Below are 20,140 nucleotides of genomic sequence, written 5' to 3'. Positions count from 1 at the left end.
CACTTTCTCATGCATCTTTTGTTCTCTTCCTCTTACTTCTCGTTTCTTTGCTGTTAATAAAAGTTTATTTAGAAGTGCATCAGTGTCCTCTAACTAGCGTTGTGCCCCTGGACATAAAAGACAGAGGTGCAGAATAAAGGTTGGAGATGCAGCTCAACGGGGCAGAAGTCTTGCCTGTGGGAGACCCTCAGCTGGATTCCCCATCACTGCAGTGCCACAGGCTTGTTATCCCAGCTCTCTGGTGGGGAAGCAGAGGCAAAGGGGCTATCCTTGGCTATGAAACCAGTATAGATCTGCTCCAGCAACATGAGACCCTGTCTAAATAAAATAAAATTTTACGAAATGCAGTACACATATTTCAGATTTGAAAATCCCAATAAGATTTCCTCAAGTAAACTAAGCTAAAGACTCCTGCTCAACTCCCTATCCTGTGAGAATCAGCAGAGGAAGTCTCTTAACTCTCCCTTTGAAGGGTGTGCTCATCAAAAAGGGGGCATTTGGACACCGGTGCTAAAGAGGATAGACATCTTTCAGTCCAGTGTTGCCAATGAAGCCTATCTAAGCTTTCCTAAGTAGTCCCCGGAAAAAGCTCCCTTGAACAGGCCCCACCCCAGATATACAGAGTATCGTGTTCTAGATCTTTGGAACAGAGTAGCAAATTAATGTTATCTCCTCTCCCTTTCCTGCCCTTTCAGCCTAGAAAAATCAGAGATGCAGCAGTGTGCTGTGATCTGGATTAAGTCAAGTTAGACCTCCAGGCCTTCTCACCTACGGGGAAGCTTTGGAAGAAAGCCGAGAAGATGGGGGCTTTCTGAGTGAAAGCCAGGGCAGGTTTGCTGAGCTGGGTCATCGCAGCTGCACCTTCCCAGTAGGGGCATACGAGCAAACGAGATATGGCTGCCTCCCTGTCCTTCAGGGCTTTATTATCTAACTAAGCTAGGGAAAGGCAATTCGATAAAGGTATCTGAAAATAGAAGGTGCTGTGTACTGTGTGTCACTCAGGACAGACAAAAGCTCAGGAAAGAAAAGCCAGCCGGGGATGGTGTGTGGTGAGGGGAAGCTGTGGGGAAGAGGTGGTGACTTTGGTGCTGAGTGTGGAAAGGACTGTTTCTCTGGGAGAGGTCCAGGCCTTTGCTATGGAGACAAACAGAGGTTTTGATGTTGGGGTCCTGTTCCAGAGGTCTGAGCTGCACATCAAAGCATGCACTAGGGAGTTTGGGGGTTATACACAATTCACTGAAATTCCATTGAGTGGCCTCCCTTTTCTATCAAACATGCACTGTGGGACCACATCACAACCAAGCTTGAGGAAGGCACAGAAGGCACAGTATCCTGAAGATTCCACACCAACCTTGTGGACCATCATCTTTTGTCACACTCCCTCCTCCCAGATCGTTGTGATACCCCTATTTGGCTCACCTCAAACATAAAACCAATAACAATGACAGAACCCGATTCACACACATCCCAGAGGGAACTCCTTTTTCTGAAGACAGTAAGGGAATCTGGGTTTCTCTGGACACCAAAGCTTTCTTCCTTAAGAAAAGGGGAGCAAGGAAAGCTTTTCTCCCTTTCCCCACAGCCTAACAGTTGCTGTGAAAACCGCCCACCCACACCCCAACCTTGGAAGTCCCCAACCCTCAGCTGTCAATCTTCCCTGTAATCAGTCCCGGGCTAAAAGCTGCCCGCTTGCTCTGTGAGTCCCTTGCTGGTGAGTGCTTATCCTCGCGGGGCTTTTACTGGGGAGTGAGCGTCCAGTAAGCAAGCCTAGCCTTATCGGCATCCTTCAGAGCCATCACTCCGCTCACCTCTTAATGTTCACAAGTCCCCCAAATGGGAAGTAATTGACCTCTAAACAAAACAGAGAAGCTCTCAGAGAGACAGCAAAGGTTCCTGTTCTGACTGTCCCAGGGCCAGGGGCTTCACCTAAGCCAGGTGGGTGAGTCAACACATTAGCAGACTTTCTGGCTCCTGACCCTTCATCTCCCAGCCCGGCTGCCACCCCACCCCCTGTTAAGCCCTCTGGTTCCCAGGCTGTGTACCAAATAGAGTCTAGACAGGAGCTGGGGGAGATTAGAGTGATATTCTCATCATCCTTATCACCACCACCATCATCTCTGGGAGTGGGGGGGATATTTAAATCTTTTTAAAACTTCCATTTGGAACATGTGTAGAATTCCCAGTGTTCATATGCCTTCCTTATATGAATCGTCTCAATGACTAGCTCTTTTCCTTTGCTGGAAAAGAAGGGAACTCGGGTTTAAAGGCAGTGCCCCTCAGCCCAGCGCCTTCAGAAGGATGGCAGTGAATTGTTGCATTATTCTGGCCCTAGTTTAATTAGGAACATGCTTTGTGACCTTGGGTCAGCCTTCTAACCTCTCTGTGCTTGACTTTCCATCTGCAAAACTGAGGAGTTAGAACTCTGGGGTCGTCATTCTAACTTTGGGTGGTTAGACACACCCTTTTCATTTTTAATACAAGGGGAAATATAGATGCTGTGTCTAGAATGCCACACCAAACACCTAGACACTGTTTAAAGGACATTTGTGACGTGAGCAGATTCTGTCAAGGACTCAGAGTCACCCACTCAAGCACGGGGTGCCTGTCCTCCTGCAGCTCTGCTCCCCACCCTCTCCCCAAATGCAGCCCCTCTCTTACTCCCCATCCCACAGAGGAGGTCCCAGCTACTGAGATGAAGAATTTCGGGCTTCTTATTACAGTCATGTGAATGCTTCCTTCGGCTGTGACTTAATTGTGTCTGGTTTTAAAGGGCCCTGGGAATCGACCTACACGGATTCTTTTGTGACTGGCCTCCTTTATGCCATGCGCTGCGCAGGACTCATCCAGGCTGCTGGATGTAACTTAGGCCAGTTGGAGTGCTGCATTAGAAGGCACTAGGTGTGTGCACTTTAATGCGTGTGTTAACCGACAGTGTAAGCCATTTACAGCTGAGGATGGCAACACTGCTTTAGTGGTGCCATTTCTCATGGGCACAGCTGTAATCTACAGCTGAGGCTTGTCTCTTCTTGCTGCAGTGACTGGCTGGGCAGTGATCTACCTGCTAGTGGGCTTCTATTTATTTGTGAGCAGTTGTGTGTGTGTGTGCAATTATGTGTGTGTATGTGTCTCTTTCTCTGTCTTGGTCTGTCTTTGTCTGTCTGTCTGTTTGCCTCTGTGTGTGTGTGTTGTTATGGATTAACCCAGGATCTCACACAAGCCAGGGAGTGCTCTACCACTGAGACACACCCCCAGTGCCAGTTTTCCGTTGATAATGTGAATACCCACCTACCACCGTCTACCCTTGTAACTACTTCCCACTCACTCAGGATTCACCTCCTCCATCAGATACAGGCAAGCTGCTGCCCCCTCTCTATTCACAGATTCAACCAACTTTAGATATTTTTTTAAATGCTTGAAAAAAAAAACCCAACCATCCCCAAAAGGGAGGATTGCCTTTCCCTTAAATACTGTGTTGAGTCCCTGCATGTGAAGAGACATCTAAGTATTATAGTGAGTACCTTCGGTCACCTAGAGGCACCTGGAAGACCAAGGATAGCATGTGTGTATGGAGGGGTGTCTGTGCAAACACTGTGCTGTGTTAACAAAAGATCTGACATTCATGGATTCTGACATCTAAGGGGGTGTGCCCTGGAGCCAATTTCACAACGACCCCAAGGGATGACTACATCCATCCAACAGAAGATACATGCAATGGCCCCAGAAGTGACAGTCACACTATCAGTGACCACTGTACCTCTTCCCCTGACCCTCTGGTCTCTGTCCTGTGGCTTTGTGAGCAGCTACTTCCCAAGTTTCCTACCAACCCCATGACTGTCAAGTGACTTTGTTTCCTTCATACTACAAGTAAAAACTACAGAAGATGGATTTTTTGAAAAGATCAAAAGGGGATAAATAAAAAAGGGGGAGCAAGCTCAGTGGGAGATAGGTGAAGTCCTGTGTGGTCAACACCACAATATCCATTAAGAAAATAAAAACTAAGAAAAAAGTTAAAGGATATATAATGTTAAAGGGCTGAGCCTGGGGCTGTGGCTCAATTGACTGAATGCTCACCTAACACGCAGCGAGCCCCGGGTTCAATCTCCAGGGCCACAAAAGGAAGGCGTGGTGGCTCAAGCCTACCTATAATCTCATCACTCAGGAGATACAGGTAGGTAGGTCAAAAGTTCAAGGCTTCCTAATCCTTTACTATCTAGTGAGTGAGAGAGACCAGCTTGGGGTACACAAGACCCTGCTTTCTTTTGAGTTTCTTTGGCATTTTTTGTTTGTTTTTCATTCTTAGCACAGAGGGACAGGATAGATGGATAAGCAGTTAAGAGCACTTGCTGCTCTTGCACAGGATCCTAGTTCAGTTCCCAGTACCCACAAACATTTTTAACTACAGAGTCAGGGGGTCCAATACACTTCGATGACTTCTGTAAGTACTAGGCATGCGTGTGATGTACATGTATAGATTCAGGTGAAGCACTCGTACACATAAGATAAAAAGCACGGAGAGGGGAGGGTGGCATTGGGTGGGAGTGGTACCACCGCACCTCCAGGAGCCAGGGCAGGCTGCATTTGAGGTTTTCTGGTTTTTGTTTTTGTCTTTCATCTTTGTGTGCATTTCTGTGTATTCACAACCTCCAGGGTTGAAGATCCTATATTCAGTGACCAGGGAATGGGAATTTTCAGCCCCCCCCCCAGGTTCCTTCTCCTCCCTGACAGCAGGGAGAAAGCTGGGAGGGCTCTGCCATCCTCCGGATTCTGTTTAGGTTCAGCTAACTCCTCCCAACCCCCAGCATCGACCTGGGAGAAAGGTGGATCTTGGTGAGATGCTGTCCAGATTCCAGGGTACTGGAGATAAGATCTGCCCAGCGGCTGACAGGAGCCTCCCCGTGCTGTCCCAGTCTCAGGGTCTGTCCTTTGAAGCTGACCTCAGACCAGCCTGCCTCCTCCCCAACCTGTCTCAGTGGCTTCTGCCTTCTCCTGTCACCAACCCAGCTTAATGGCCTGAAACCTGTGGCCCAGGAAATGGAATCCTAAGCAAAGCCTTTAGTGAGCCAAACTTTTCACCAAGGTTCCTGTCTGTTGTCTTTCTGTACCCCACCCCACCCCCAGGCCTCATCTCCACAGTCCCCAGGGAAGCCCGTCTCAGAGTCCAGACTGCTCTTAGAGCCCTGAGAACAGTGTCTCAAAGCACTCGCCCTTCACATCTGTCTTTTCTAAAGAAAGTGGATCTGGTCTGGACAGTGTGTCTCCACCCTCAACCTGTCCAGGAACTGGGCCTCTGGGTTCTATTTGCTGACTGTTACATGGATCAAGAAGTGACTTGTTGCTGTTTAGCTTTCTTGCACACCCCCACAAGGTTTTCAGGCTTTGACTTAGGGGGTCAGAATCCTGGAGAACTCCCTTCTTGTTGTGACACTCATCTGACTCCTGGTGGAAGTCTTTGGGCCCCTGGTAGCAGGCACCCTAAGAGTTTGCATCATCTAGGGACCATAGAGAGGGAGCCATAGAGAGGAAAAAAGTCTCTCATCTCACTCCTCTGGCTTCTCTCCTGTCAGATGAGTCCAGATAGCGAGAATCAAGGGATATTCCACTGAGCAGCACAGGGAAGGGGGCTAAAACTAGTCTCATCCAAAAACATCCTTAAGGGCTGGCAAGATGTTTCAGTGGGCAAAGTGCTTGCTGCATCGGCATGAAAACCTGAGTTCAGAGACCCAGAAACAACACAGGAAGCCACTATGGTGGCATAAATTTGTAACCTGAGCCCTGGGAGTAGAGGAGACAGCCAGGTCCCTGGAAGTTATCAGCCAGCCAGCCAACTGAATGGATGCACACCAGCTTCAGTGAGAGACCCTGCCTCGAAATGTAGAGTGGAGAGCGACTAAAGACGACACGTGGCCTTGACCTCTAGCCCTCACACACATGCACCCCTAACCACACATGTAAGGACACCCGCATGAACACGCTCAGATATCCACAAAGGACCCACTGCTAAGGTTAGCACACTTTCCCCTGTAGCAAGAAAGGGGATAGAAAGAGATGAATGCATAAAAAATAATCCTGTTCTCAAGATGCTGAGGAAGCTGGTCAGAAAAGGTACTACGAACAGCAGGAAGGATACGCATGACTCTAGTTGGAGTGAGCCCTTTAGTTCCCTGGTGGCACTGGCTCCTACATAGGCACTGGCAGTGAGGACACATGTGGCAGAGGGGTCTAGCTGTCACCCACCGTTCCTCTCCTTCCTTTGCCAGTAATTGAACTCCCAGTTTTAGTCTGGCACACACCTCCCAGCTGAAGATTCTTTCCCCGTCTGCTGTGCAGTTGGCAGTGGTCAAGCAGCGAAGTTCTGACTTCAAAGATGTCTGTGGAAAGAATGGTGCACTGTCCGGGAGAGCGCCTTCAGTGGAAGCGGTCTTCTCTTCCTGTGGCTGCTGGAATAGGGATAAAATGGAGGGAGCAGCAGCCGAGATCCTTAATGCTGAAAGAGCAGGAAGATGGGAGGGGCCTAACACCTAACACCACAAATTGTATCAGCTTTTGACAGTGTAGCCCCTAACTGCTCCCTGAGAGGAAAACTAATTTTCTTCTTCTTTAAATCCACTGCTATTGTGGCTGTTGTTACAGTAACCGAACAGGTATTTTACAGAGAATGTAGGTATATCATTAGAAAAGCAACAGATAGGAGGACAAGAGATGCTCACAAAACAAAACAAGTCCCAGTGGCCCAGGAGATACTGACAAAGAGAAGGGGCTCAGGGCAGCGCCCCTAATGAGGGGAGTAGGATTTGGGCAAGTGAAGGAAAAGGACAGGATGTCTGCATGTCTTCAGAGGGGACACACAGGGCACAGCTGCACAGAAACAAAGGACTTAGGGTGAAAGACAAGAGCTCCCAAATGACCAGATTCAAACTCACGCAAAACCCCAGGTTGAGGCTTCAACATCCTCTGCTTTCCATTAAACCCTAAGGCTTCCCACTCTCATTGAAGGATGCTGGTCCTGGCTTTTAGGGTAATGTCCCCGTCCATGCAGCCATTTGCCAAAGAGTCACACCGGATGCCTGCCTTCTGGCTCCTTGTGGTTTTTCGTCACAGCCTCACGGGGAACGTCCGATGAATAAGGAAGTACTGACCCTTTCATATGTCTCACATATATAGGACTTCACAAATGCCCATGAGACTCGGCTCCCTGGTCAGGGTCACCTGGGATGAGAATCGGTCTCGCAAATCTGCGTGGAAGGGTTACCTGTAAGGTCGACATTCTTTGAAGTGAGGAAACTGATATTGCATGCAGAACTTTAAATGACCACCAGGGGACGCCATTGCTTCCATTTTCCTCCAGGGAATGTGGGACCGCCCAGCATTCCTTGAATGTCACCCAGGTCTCCGGGTTTTTGCTGTTTCTTCTTAGTTAGGTGAAGTCCATCCTTTCCTGATGAGTGCGACCAGCAGATGTAGAATACCATAGGCACGACAGTTTCCAGGAAAAACACTGTGCGCTGAATAAGAGAGCCCTCCAGTCAGCCGTAACTGTCACGTGAGAAAAATCATGGTTGCAGTTGACGAAATTAGGGAAGCTGAAGGATTTACCCAAGGTCACCCTTATAAATGTGTTAAACTAGACTATAAAGTCATTTGTTTGTAGGTCTTCTTTCCAGGGCAAAGTGCGGACGTTTATTCTAAGATGTAGTTGGTTTTGATTCTTGTTTGTGACTCTTGCTGGCTTGCTTGTTTTGACAGAGTGGTCCACGCTGAACTCAGGAACCTCCTGTCTCAGCTTCTTGAATGCTGAGACTGCAGGGCAATGTCACCAAACCAAGCATAATAAATAAATAAATAAATAAATAAATAAATAAATAAATAAATCTTTCTAAAAACAGCTCAGAACAGAACTCACTATATGGAACGTGCTGGCTTCAAATTCAGAAATCGGCCAGCTTCTGCCTCCTGAGTGCTAGGATTAATGGCATATGTCACAGCAGACTGTTCTCATCCTCCTTCCAGTCTCAAAAGCACTTCAAGGGAGAGTTGAGCTGTTCTGGACTCAGAGTGCCTGAGTTCCCCTGAGTTTCAGATGGCTTGGAGAAGGGGTATCGTTGAGTCTACTGAGTTTGCCTTAGGTCTGTCACCAAGAAGCAGGTGAATTGTTTGATCTCTTCATTGCTGTAGTAAAACACCTGAGACAGAAGGGTGTCAAATAAAGTTTATTAAGCTCACATTTTTAAGTAATAAATCCAAGAGCAGGTTGCCCCTTTGCCCTGGCAAGGCCCCACCTTGGTTGCAAAAGGAGTTTGATGGCCCCCATGGTAGGAGCGAGCCTATTGTGACAGAGGAAGCCAAACTGTGTGTGTGATGGTAGGCTCACTTGTTTTTTTTTTTTTTTTCATAACCTCCCTCTCAGGAGCAAACTGTAAGATCAGTATTCACTGTTGGAGAGCACGACCCAGTGACCCACCACTTCTTAATGCCCCCACCCCAACCTCTCCTCACTGCTATGCTGAACACCAGGCTTCCCACCAATTCACACCATACTCAGAAAGCAGTAACCCTGCACAGAGCTGCTCACTGCACAAACACGACCTGAGCTCAATCTCAGGGACTCAAAGTTATCAGGGTATGTGTGCAACCTATCTCTCTCTCTCACGCATGCACGTACGCACGCACGCACACATACACACACATTTAAAAAAAAATCCTGACAAGGGCACTTTAGCTGGGACTGCACCAGGTTGTTTCTTTGTGGATATCTGTGAGCCCCAGCCATGGGGGTGGGGGGGCATGCCCTCTAAGGCCAGATCCAGACAGAAGCTACCCACGTGTGCTGGGAATTAAAACCCAGGTCTTCTGGAGAATGGCAAGCACTCTTAACCACTGTGCCATCTGTCCAGCCCCCAAATTTTCTTACTTATTCCCCCTCAAAAAAGTAAAAAAACAAAAAAAAAACAAAAATTAAATAACCGCTATTATCTTTGCCTTTTCCATCTTCCTTCCCCCTCTTTCCTTTCTCTCTCTCTCTCTCTCTCTCTCTCTCTCTCTCTCTCTCTCTCTCTCTCTCTCTCAACATTTGAGGTGGGTATGATGGTTCTTGCTTGTAACCCAAGCACTCTGGACATGGTTACAAGAGGGTCAGCACAAAATCAGCTCCAGAGCAAGTTTGAAGACAGCTTGTGTTTTATGAGCTCCTGTCTCAAAACACAAAACAAAACAAAAACTGAACAAACAGAAAAAAAACACATTTCAGTTTAAAGCAATAAAAACAAGATAAAGAATGTTTCAGAGAACAAAAATAAAACTGGCCTGTGTGCTGACAGCCAAGTCACTAGTGTGTGATTTCAGGCAGGTCTCTCAGAACCTGTTTCCCTGCTTCCAAAACGATGTCCCGAGGCGCCTATCTAAGTCTGTGCACAGAAGTAGGACTCTTGCCTGCTTCCTATCTGTACCCGTCTCCTCTCTCCAGCCCGCTGTGGGGGAGGGGTGCTTGGATAAACACATGACCGACCAGAATGCAAGGTGTCCTCTGTCCTAAAGCCTCGCAGGCCCTGGGCACTGCTGCTGGGTGGTCTCGAGGGTCTGCCCTTCCATCCAACCCCAACGCTGGGTGGCCACTTCCCTTCCAAGCTGTCCAAACACCATCCAGGCCCAGCCTGTCCCCAATGCTGTCACTGGGAATGCCAGGCCTCACCACAGGCCCAACACCAACTCATTGCTAGCAGCTTCCATACCTCCTTGTGGGCCAAGGCTGTCCCAGCCAAAACGGAGTTTGGGGAAATATATGTGGGGGCAACACAGTCATAGAACAAAGTAGTTTTCTTTCCAGACAGCCCCATGGGTTCCCTGGGTCCTGTCTAGTTCAAGGTGGGTAGAACTTTCTGCAGAGCCACAGAGTGTCGCTGCCCATGTCCCCACCCCAGGTCTAAGAACCAGCTTTGCTACCTTCTCAGGTGTCCATCTCCTCTCTGATCATGGTCATCACTGCAGGGCACCTAAGGCTCTGACAACCCAGTGTCCTGGGACACTCTCTGAGCAAAAGTGGCAGAGGGAAGGTATCAAGTTGCCAGGGGTAGTCAGTGTTGGGGGAAGGTCAGAGGACCCTCCCCTAGACAAACATCCCCAATGTGTCTCCCAGGTGAGGGCCTTGGCTAAGCTGTTGAACAGATCAGGAACGGCCACCCAGTCAGAGGATGGGGACACTTCTGCGGACACAGTCCAGCAGCTGTGGAGGGGGAGGAGGGGGCTGGTGACCAGGGCAATATTAGCAAAATACTCTTAGGTTCCTATTGCTTAATAAATCTTCTCCGTGGCTTTTCTTGGGTGCTACACACAGATGAGATAAGGGGCATCATAAGGTTGATGTTATCTATCCACCAAAGTTCTCCAAAGCCTGATTCCCCCGGTGTTTACAGAGAGGTGTACAGGAAAAAGTGGTGGGCAGGCATTTGGAGGTACACAAAGGCTTGGGATAGAAGGAGAGGAGCCTTCTGATAGGTGTGAGATAGGAAGGCTGGCCAGTTTCATAGTGAGAGTAAGGGTCCAAACGTGTAGGAGGTCTGGAACTCACTGCGTGTGTGCTATAGCCACACACACATACCCACAATCACGCTGCATCCTCTCTCCCTCACAGAACAGCTTCCACTGTCCCAGGGTCTTGTTCAAAAGCTTGTTAGAAATGAAGACTCACACTTCCCACCTAGCCCCACTGAGGAGCAATCTGTTGTCTAGTAAGACCCTGGATTCTGAGATGGGCTGTCAGGGGCCAGGGTCTTATCTCTGTCCTCTTGGGGTACTATGGTTTAGATGCCTCTCAGACCTTCATGTGGAACGGTCATTGCCCTGGTAACAATATAAAGAGGTGGGAATCTTGGAAGGGATAAGGCTCTAAAGGTTCTAGAAGTACTCAGGGATGAGTTAACACTGTTAATAGGAAAGTCGGCTCCTGATTGGATAAGCTTGGCTGGGAGCTCCCTCCCTCCTCCTGTCCTTACCTTTCTCTCATTGCCATCTGCCTTGTTATGAATAAGAAAGAAGTCACTGCAGGCAAAGCCCCTAAGTCTTGGGGTCTTGGGCTTTGTAACTCTAAAATCGTAAGTCTTTCTCACTGCTGCTGCATCAAAGTTGTTTTAGTAGAAGCAGACCCCAAAATTTAGTGTTCTGGGTCAGTTCCCCAAATAACGGAGGGACAAGTCTCAACACCAATATTGCTGAGCATCCACGAACCCTGGGGAAATGTTCCTGCTCCACCCCAGGATTTGAAAAATCAGGGGGCGAGCACTGTGCCAGGAGAATTGTTTTCCTTTTCATGTTGAGGGAGATGGGGTCTCTGCTGAGATACACATCCCAGCACATCCTCTCTCGGTGAAGACTGGGGACTGGAACACAGGTCTGAAGTGGGGAGAAAGAAAGAAGGAAGGAAGGGAGGGAGGGAGGGAGGGAGGGAGGGAGGGAGGGAAGGAGGGAGGGAGGGAGAGAGGGAGAAAGGGAGGAAGGAAGGAAGGAAAAGGAAAGGAAAGAAGGAAAAGAAAAGAAAAAAGAGAAGAAAAGAGAAGATCGCATTGTGAAAATGTTGTGAAGAAGGGAGAGAAAGAAAATTCACAGCATAGGGGTGGGGCCTTGGCATTTCTCAGGCAGCTGGATGTCAGCCTTGATCTTCCACTCCCGCTTTGGTATGGTCAGCCAAGAGTGCTCCCTCATGACTCCTCCACTCCTGCTTTGGTATGGTCAGCCGAGAGTGCTCCCTCATGACTCCTCCACTCCTGCTTTGGTATGGTCAGCCGAGAGTGCTCCCTCATGACTTGTCTCAGTCCTCTCTCCCAGGGTCTCGCCTCTCCCTTCTTTTTCCTTTTTACTCTCTCTGAATGAGCACAGGGGCTCCCCCAGGACACACCCCATCTCAGTGTATGTGCGGGGAAACGGGATTCTGAAGGGCTTGAAAGGTATTTTAACAGGAAAACATTAGCCTGTGAAAATAACATCATCTGGTGACACATGATGCTCTCAGAATGCTGTTTCAGTTTCTGTGGTGGGTGCACGTGTGGAGGTCAGAGGACAACTTTGTGGAGATGATTCTCTCTTTCCACCTTCATGTGGGGTCCAGGCTCTCAGGTCACCAGGCTTGTACAACAAATACCTTTACCTGCTGAGCCATCTTGCTGGGCAATATACATCAAGCTTTAAGAAAAAAATTCCAATCTGTGTTTTATGATAGTTTAACTTGGGGCTCTGAGGAGGGATGGCACTGATCAGGGCTGACAAATTCCTGTCAACCAGAATCAATTCCTCAAACACTTCAATGCTCACAAGACTAAGCCGACAAACTCCCTGGCCCAACCCAGCTCAGATTCCAGCTCCACACAACCAGGCCAAATGATTCCAGTTATCCTAAGCCTGCAGGACTGGTGCCCTGCCTCTCCCCTACTTGCCCACGCTAACCACTATAAAGATCTGGCTTTCTCTGCACTCTTTCTGCCTCTTGCCCAGCCCTGGTACCTCTCCCATGACCCAGCATGGTGCTGTTTTCTGAGTATACAAATGTTTTTCCTGGTAACAGTTATTTCTGTCACTGTGTCTCTTCCTACACTTAAAAAACAATCGTGTGCACAGGACAGACAGTTCTGTAATCTCTGCACGTGTCACCTGGACACGTGCTGGAGGGTGGAACTGGATGCTGTTGGGGATGAATGGAAGGAGGGACATAATGCAGATGGGGAAAAGCATTGAGCTGGGGCTTCCTGAGACTCCATGCCTGGTTATACTTTATAGTCAGTCTCTTCAAACCTGAGGTTTTGTCGGAGGAACACGAAAAATTGATGGCTCTGGTGTGTCTTTTATTTCTAGCATCTATTGAGATAATTTCTAAAATGTTCAGTGGCTTTGAGGATTTTTAATATGGCTAAAGGCTGAAAGACTACAAATAAAAGCAGTTCCAATAAAAGGCAAGCACCTAAATATATGCTTCAATTTTAAAAAGAAAAAGAACTTAAAGTTCCAATAAACAGAACAGATGGATTACCCTAAGCATGGAAGTTAGAAGTCCTCACTGGATCTCTGCAGGCCACAGCTCATTTCTTCAGCTTCCACTGGCTACTGTATTCTTTAACCAATGACCTTCTTCACCATCGAATCTAACTATAGCCAGTAGACTTTCCCTGACATCCCTTTGCTCTACCCTTGCTTCCGATGCCCTGAATTGTTTTCTGACCAACTGCCCTACCTACTCCATCTCATATTCCCAAATAATCTTTCCACTTCAAGTCTAGCTCAGTACCAACACCTGCAGCCTGTCTCTTGCCATTTGCAGAGGATATTCACAGATTAGGGAACCCGTAGATGGACATCTGTGCGTACCCGTTATTCTGCCTCCCACCATCCCATGGCTTCTTTGCTGCCCTTGGTCATTCTGGCTCAGTTTAAGCTGCACAAACACAACAAGGAGATGAAGCCAACTTATATTCCTGTGACTTTCCTTGGGATACAATGGAGAATTCTACCAGCCAGTGAGACGAGGCCTCCTAGTAACAGATGTTGAGTATACAGATAGTAAGCCTTTATTAAATGCTTGTTGGATGCCAAGAGCCAAGTAGTTGTGAGTCAGAGGTTATAAAGCACCCAGTATGGGTGATAGGAACCAAACTTAGGTCCTCTGGAAGAGGTGTGCACACTCTTAACCACAGAACCATCCGAAAACAGCCCCTGGGTTTGTAATTTTTATTTGTAATTTTAAAAAATCTCAATCTCTCTCTCTCTGTGTTTCTCTCTCTCCCTCCCTCTCTTTCTCTGTGTTGTCTTTGTCTCTTTCCCTCCCCCTCTCTCTTTCTCTCTCTCTCTGTGCTGTTCTGTCTCTCTGTTTCTCACTCTCCCTCCCTCCATCTCTTTCTCTCTCTCTCTCTCTCTCTCTCTCTCTCTCTCTCTCTCTGTGTGATGTCCTGTTTCTCTTTGTTTCTCTCTCCCTCCTTCCCTCCCTCTGTCTCTTTCTCTGTGTCCATGTCTCTGTCTCTCTCTCCTCTCTTCTCTCTCTCTCTCTCTCTCTCTCTCTCTCTCTCTCTCTCTCCCTCCCTCCTACATATTTGAGCACCTGCAGATTCAGAAGTAGATATCAGAGTCTCAGGATCTGTATTACAGAGGTGTAAAGCCAACTGATGAGTCCTGGGAGCTGAGTAGGTCCTATGAAAGAGCAGCAAGTGCTCTTGACCACAGAGTCATCTCTCCAACGCCAGGTTTATAATTTTTAAGAACTATAAGTGAGTAGAAAGGAACAGACCTTGTTCAACTCTCCCTCCCTCCCTTCTCTCAGCCTGACTCCATGTCACCAAGCAGGCACAACTGTCCTATTGAATAAACATATGCTCCTTATCTACATCTGGATATAAATTATAAGGATCATTACACTTTTTATATACACAACTGATTTTCTGTGACTGGACTAAAAAATGGGTTCCCAGGTCAGGACAATGTGTATTTATGAGTTTCCAGGGCAAAAGCTGAACTAGCTGTGTTGAAGGATATGTTCATTTTTAGTGTAAAGAGATGCTATCAAGTTGTCATCCAAACGTGCAACTCCATTTATTCTCTGTGCACAGCAGTTCTTCGCAGTCCGGATGGCACTTTAGCGAGATCTTTCGCAGTCTGATGGCTGGAAAGGAGCATATCAAGGTGGCTTTGATATGCATTTCTTCTTTTTTAAAAAAAATTACTTAAAAATAATGTTTATATTTGCATATCTGTATGTATGTGCATGCAGGGGCCTGCAGGGGCCAGAATCATCAGCTCCCCTGATGAAATTGGTGTTACAGGCAATTTACAACTGCCTGACATAGAGCTGGGGTTTGAACCCCAGTCCTCTGCAAGAGTAGTAAATGCTCTTAACCACTGAGCTATCTCTCCAGCCCCTTGATTTGCAATTTTTTAATAAGCATGACTTAAAAAAAGTCCCTGTGTGCCTGTTTGTGTTTACAACTTTGATCCATCTGGGATTTATTTTGAGACTAGAACGTTATACTTTCTCAGCAGTGAAGACCTGTGCCTGACTGATAACAACATCACAAGCCATCAAGTGCAAATACAAAACTCATGCTCAAATAAACCAACACTGAACATATGTTAATGGCTGAGATAAAACAAGGCCAACAGATGCTGAGGAGGCTGCAGAGGAACTGACCCTCGTTGCTGTGGAAACAGTGGCACAGACGCTCAAAGAGCTGGATTGCTGTTTTGCATCTCTTGTATCAGCTAATTTTTTCCTGAACTCCGTGACCAAATCTCCAATGGAAGTAATTTAGAGGAAAAGGCTAACTTTGATTCGCAGTTTGAGGGGATAAGTCTGTCACAGGGGAGGTGCAAGAGGCTGTTCACATCTCAGTCAGCCAGGAGATACAATTTTCTCTCTTCTTTTTCCCCCTTTTTATTCTCTCTTGACTGCAGAACTACACACACACACACACACACAGGGTAAATATCTGCCCCTCTCCCACCCCCGTTAACCTTCTCTGAAAACACCCTTTCAGGCGCACCCAAAGGTGAGCCTCATTAATGCCCTGGCCAAGCTGGTGATCCAAAGCAACCATCACATTACTTGCCCTACCACAGGGCAACTGCATACTCAGGGAGAGGAAAGCAACTTCCTGTGCTAGGTTTCTGTCACTACAGCCAAACCCCAGATGCAGGCTAGTTAGGTAAATGGATGATCGATTGCTTTAGTTTATGGGTCTAGAGGTTCAAGTCCAAGGCTTGGGGGCCTCAAATGAAGACAGCACAGTGTGGCAGGAGCATGGGCCGGTGGGAGAATTCATACACTGGGGCCAGGAAAGGAGGGGAAACAGGGGTTCTAAAATCCCTATATCCTCCAGGACCTGAGGACCTCTCATTTGACTCCAGCTCTTAGAGGTCCAAAGCACCTCCCCAAAGTACAACCCTGGGAGCAGCATTTATATGTGGTCCTGGGAGGGAGGGGGATTTATTCACAGTCTACACACAGACTCAATAAATGAAATAAAAAGATGCGATCATGAGGGCCATTGCAGTTGTTATTTTTGCAGTTTCCTGTGAACCTATAACTATTTCAAAAATATATATATATATATATATATATATATATATATATATATATATATATTAAAGGAAAACAGTCTAGGTAAAATGCAAGAGGAAAGGCAGCTTTTCCGAAGACCTTTCAGTAACTCATCTCGGTTTCCCTGGGCAGTTGCTGCGTTCTCAGCGACCTGTTCCCCTTCTCTCAGATCTACAGTGAACCCATCTGAGCAGATTTCCGGTGAGTGGGAGCTGCCTTAGACAATGTGGATACAAGCTGCATAAAGTAATTCAAAAGAACATCAGTGTAGGCTTTCCTAATTTATACTGTATGTTATATTTTAGCCCATTCTTTTTATAGTCCAGAGCATTGTTCCGAACCCTGTGACATCTCAGTGACGTACAAAGGGAGTCTGGGCTTGAGTGTTCATTTCTTTTTTCAATTTTTTTGTGGGTTTTTTGGTGTGTGTGATGTTGTTGCTGTTGTTATTGTTTAAGATAGAGTCTTTTTATGCAACCCTGGTTGTCCTGGAACTCTCTATATAGACCAGTCTGGCCTCGAACTCTCTACCTCCCTTTGATGGCATTAAAAAGGCCTGAGCTGCCCACACCCGACTTGAATGTTTATTTTTTAAGAATGTTCTTTCCTGAGGTCACAGTACATGGTCAACTCAGTAAATGTGCCATTGCCATACTACTTTGTCCTTCCCTATTAGATTTTTGCTGGTTGTCCAGATGTGTCCAGCCGGGAATCCAGGGTGGTGTCAGCGTGTACCTGGCTACCAGACCTAGGACAGTCTTAAACTCAGTAGATCTGGCTCTGCTGTCAATTCTTCTTGTTATTTATACAGTTAGGGTAGGCGGCAGAGACCTGCCTGCTCAGCTCGGTGGGCCAGAGCGCTTTGACAGCCTCTTGAGAGCTACACTCAGGTCTTCCGCATCGCTATTACCGTAAGGGTTTGGGGTCTATGTTCAGACTGCAGAAAGGGCTTGAGCTGCTTGTGGTGAGTGGGAGGAACCAGGGAAAGCTAAGGGCGCATCAAGGAAAGACTCTGGAGCCTACCAGGCTCAGGACTGGCCTCTTCACGGTCACCTGGAGCCCGTGGCGGCCAATCGGGGCGCAGCGGTGTCCTGGCGGCCAATGGGCAGGCTGCGCGGCTCTCCCCAAGGCTATAAGTGCGCGCGGCCAGAGTAAAGCAAAGCGATGCACAGCAGAGTCGGGATGCTCAGGACCGTGGAGCCTCGAGAAGCGCGGGTGGAGTCGGGTGGCCGCGGTCCCTGGGCAGCGCCACCCTCGCAGTCCAAGCGGCTCACCTCCTTCCTCATTCAGGACATCCTGCGGGACCGCGCAGAGCGACGCGGGGGACACGCGAGCAGCCCACAGCATCAGCGCCAACCAGACCCGAGAAGGGAACCTGCTCAGGAGCCTGAGGAAACAGGAGGTCGCGGCGTGGCTCTAGGGGACCCGCCAAATATCCGACCCAGCCCCGCGGAGACGCTAGCTGAACCTGAGACAGGTAAGCGGAATAGACCTGGAGGCAGGCGCGTTGCGCTAGAATATGACTGCTCCCACGTTGGTGGTCCCGAGCTCTGAATGCAGGCATATGGGGATCATGGCCACAGGAGGGACTTCACCCTCCTCGGCACCAAACCACCTTTGGCATCAACCCTGAGGGCCGCTAACAATTTTGCCATTGGCTTGACTCTTTTTCTAGCGACTCCGGCCAGTGGCGACTAGAACTAACAACAACAACAAATCTATTAATATTTATAAATCAAGCCCATCCCCAGGCTCCCTTTGCGTCTCCATTCCACGAGCCATAAAATTATGAATGTCCCTTTAGGTCTTTAGAATAATGTCGAGTCGCCTTTTGTCCCTCACCCAGCCCCCCATCAGTTCTCATACAACTAAGCCGCAGTTACAGAAAGGGGATTGGGTTTGGGAAGAAGATGAACTGGCTTATCCCCACAAGCCTTAGTTAGTCCCTGTGATGCCTCGCTTTCCCTGGTCCTGTCTCCCACCTTTCTTTGCTACACACATCCAGGATCCCGGTTTCAATGACATAAAGTGGCAGAAAGTTTAACTGTGAAACACACTGATTATTAGAAACGAATACATAGTATAAAAACCTACTTACTTCTCCTTCGGGCAAGGAAAAAAAAAGAAATGTATCCAAGATGACAGTGGGCTGTTTGTTTGGCGGCTGAAAGCAGAATTGAATTCTGGGCTAACATGTAACTTTTTTCATTCTCTCCTCCTCTGTTCTTCTCCAGATGGGCATTTTGAGACCTATCTGTTGGACTGTGAACACACTCCAGGCGACTTATCAAGCAACCCCCAGGTCCCCAAGCAGCCTCAGAAGCGCTCCAGGGCTGCCTTTTCTCACACTCAGGTGATCGAGCTGGAGAGAAAGTTCAGCCATCAGAAGTATCTGTCTGCCCCTGAAAGGGCTCACCTGGCCAAGAACCTCAAGCTCACCGAAACCCAAGTGAAAATATGGTTCCAGAACAGACGCTATAAGACTAAACGAAAGCAGCTGTCCGAAGACCTGGGAGTCTTGGAGAAGACCTCGTCTTTGTCTTTGCCAGTGCTGAAAGAAGACAGCCTGTCTAGCGCCTCCTTGGTTTCCATGTACACCAGCTACCCCTATTACCCGTACCTTTATTGTCTGGGCAGCTGGCGTCCAACTTTCTGGTAACAGCAGTTCAGAGGACAAGTTCATAGATCAGAAACTTCCTTCCCCTGGGGGTCTCTGGGGGAAAAAACAAAAAATAAAAAAAACGACGAATTGGCTGAGGTCAAGGAGTCGGGAGCAAGAAGTGTGCAGACCCAAACCAGTTGGGGGTTCCCAGGGAATATTCCAGTTCTTCTCTGGGGAGCCAGTGAAAGACCTGGGGCAGTGGCTGTTTTTAGTATCTAGTCACAGTTTCGAGTGTTCTGTAGGTCACCGCTCTCTGCTCCCTGTTTGGAGAGAGCCAGACAAGTTCGTCCATTTCTAGAACTTAGAGTGACTTTGGATGCAACAGCTACATCGGGTCCTAAGAAGTCTTTTGCTGCAAACTCCATTTTCTCCCATAACTGTGCATCAAGGAAGGGCCAAGCAAAGGGGTGAAGGCCCCCTTAGATGAGGATGTCCTCTTGAATTAAACTCGGGTGAAAAAGTCTCTTGTTGACCTTGGACAATGACCAGAGGTTCTCTCTGCCCTTGTAAAAGTGATGGTAAATGGAAAATTTGAAAAACAGACCTGAGCGATTGAGGCAGGTCGGCCTGTGACACAAGGGGGGTGGGAGGTGGGACTTTTAACCTCTTCCTGGGTTTGGGTTTGCAGTAGGTGCACCACTTCAAGGATTTACAGAGCGGCGGAGTGGAGCAGGCTGCACACAGAGAGGGTGTTCCGACAAGCTGTGTAAACTGTTTGCCTCCAGGGGTGGGCCTCAAAACAGGCTCTACCTGTCCAAGGCAAGGGCCTAAGGGCTTTCCCCACTCTAGGTGAGCACCTCAGTCATGACTTAGTAAAGAAAAGGCCTCTGCCCACCCTTTCTGTCTTCACAGGAGAACTTGAGTCAGGAGCTGAATTCACACTTCATTATGACAGAGGTGCCGAATTTATAACAAGGGGCCTTCCTTTCTTTTCTTTCTTTTTGTTTTCTTTTCTTTTTTCCCCCTCTCTTCCCTACAAGACATCTTAGTTCAGGCTTTTAATCTGTGCATGCCTAACTTATTTAGCTGAAGAGCTGCTCCCCCACTCTCCAGACAGATCAGAAATTGACCAAAAAACATAATTAAAAAGCAACGAACTAGCAGCTCTTGCTTCTTTCCTTTGAAAACCCTAACCATGGAATCCCTATTTAAAGACGCAAGAGTTGACAATCAGAACAGCTTTCGTGAGGCTTCTGAAGGCTGTGTGTTCAGCGGCTCACAGCCTTGGGGTTCTGGGATCCCAAAGGCAGAGGAGGTTAAGTCCAAAATGAAGGGCTGGTATGATAAAGGGGTCTAGGAAAGACGCAGTGGTCCATGGCTGTCAGCCCAGGCCAACCAGCAAGCGGGGGAGGGGGAAACTGTCTTCCAAGAGCGCCTTCCCTGCTGCAGCCTCCATGCTCAGATAAACTGTGGCA

At 48.0% G+C, this 20,140-nt stretch overlaps 1 protein-coding gene across 1 annotated transcript; it reads left to right on the top strand.

Moving 5' to 3' along the window:
* The first annotated feature begins 17,245 nt into the window (after positions 1-17,245).
* On the top strand, positions 17,246-18,722 carry Nkx3-1 (NK3 homeobox 1). The gene is made up of 2 exons (XM_057786885.1): positions 17,246-17,540; positions 18,298-18,722. The coding sequence occupies exons 1-2, from the start codon at positions 17,246-17,248 to the stop codon at positions 18,720-18,722; spliced, it is 720 nt and encodes a 239-aa protein (XP_057642868.1).
* Positions 18,723-20,140: the final 1,418 nt, after the last annotated feature.

Source organism: Chionomys nivalis, chromosome 12 (genome assembly GCF_950005125.1).
Source record: "Chionomys nivalis chromosome 12, mChiNiv1.1, whole genome shotgun sequence".
Lineage (NCBI taxonomy): Eukaryota > Metazoa > Chordata > Mammalia > Rodentia > Cricetidae > Chionomys > Chionomys nivalis.
The sequence above is the reverse complement of the archived record's forward strand: the minus strand, read 5'-3'. Positions and strand labels throughout refer to the sequence as shown.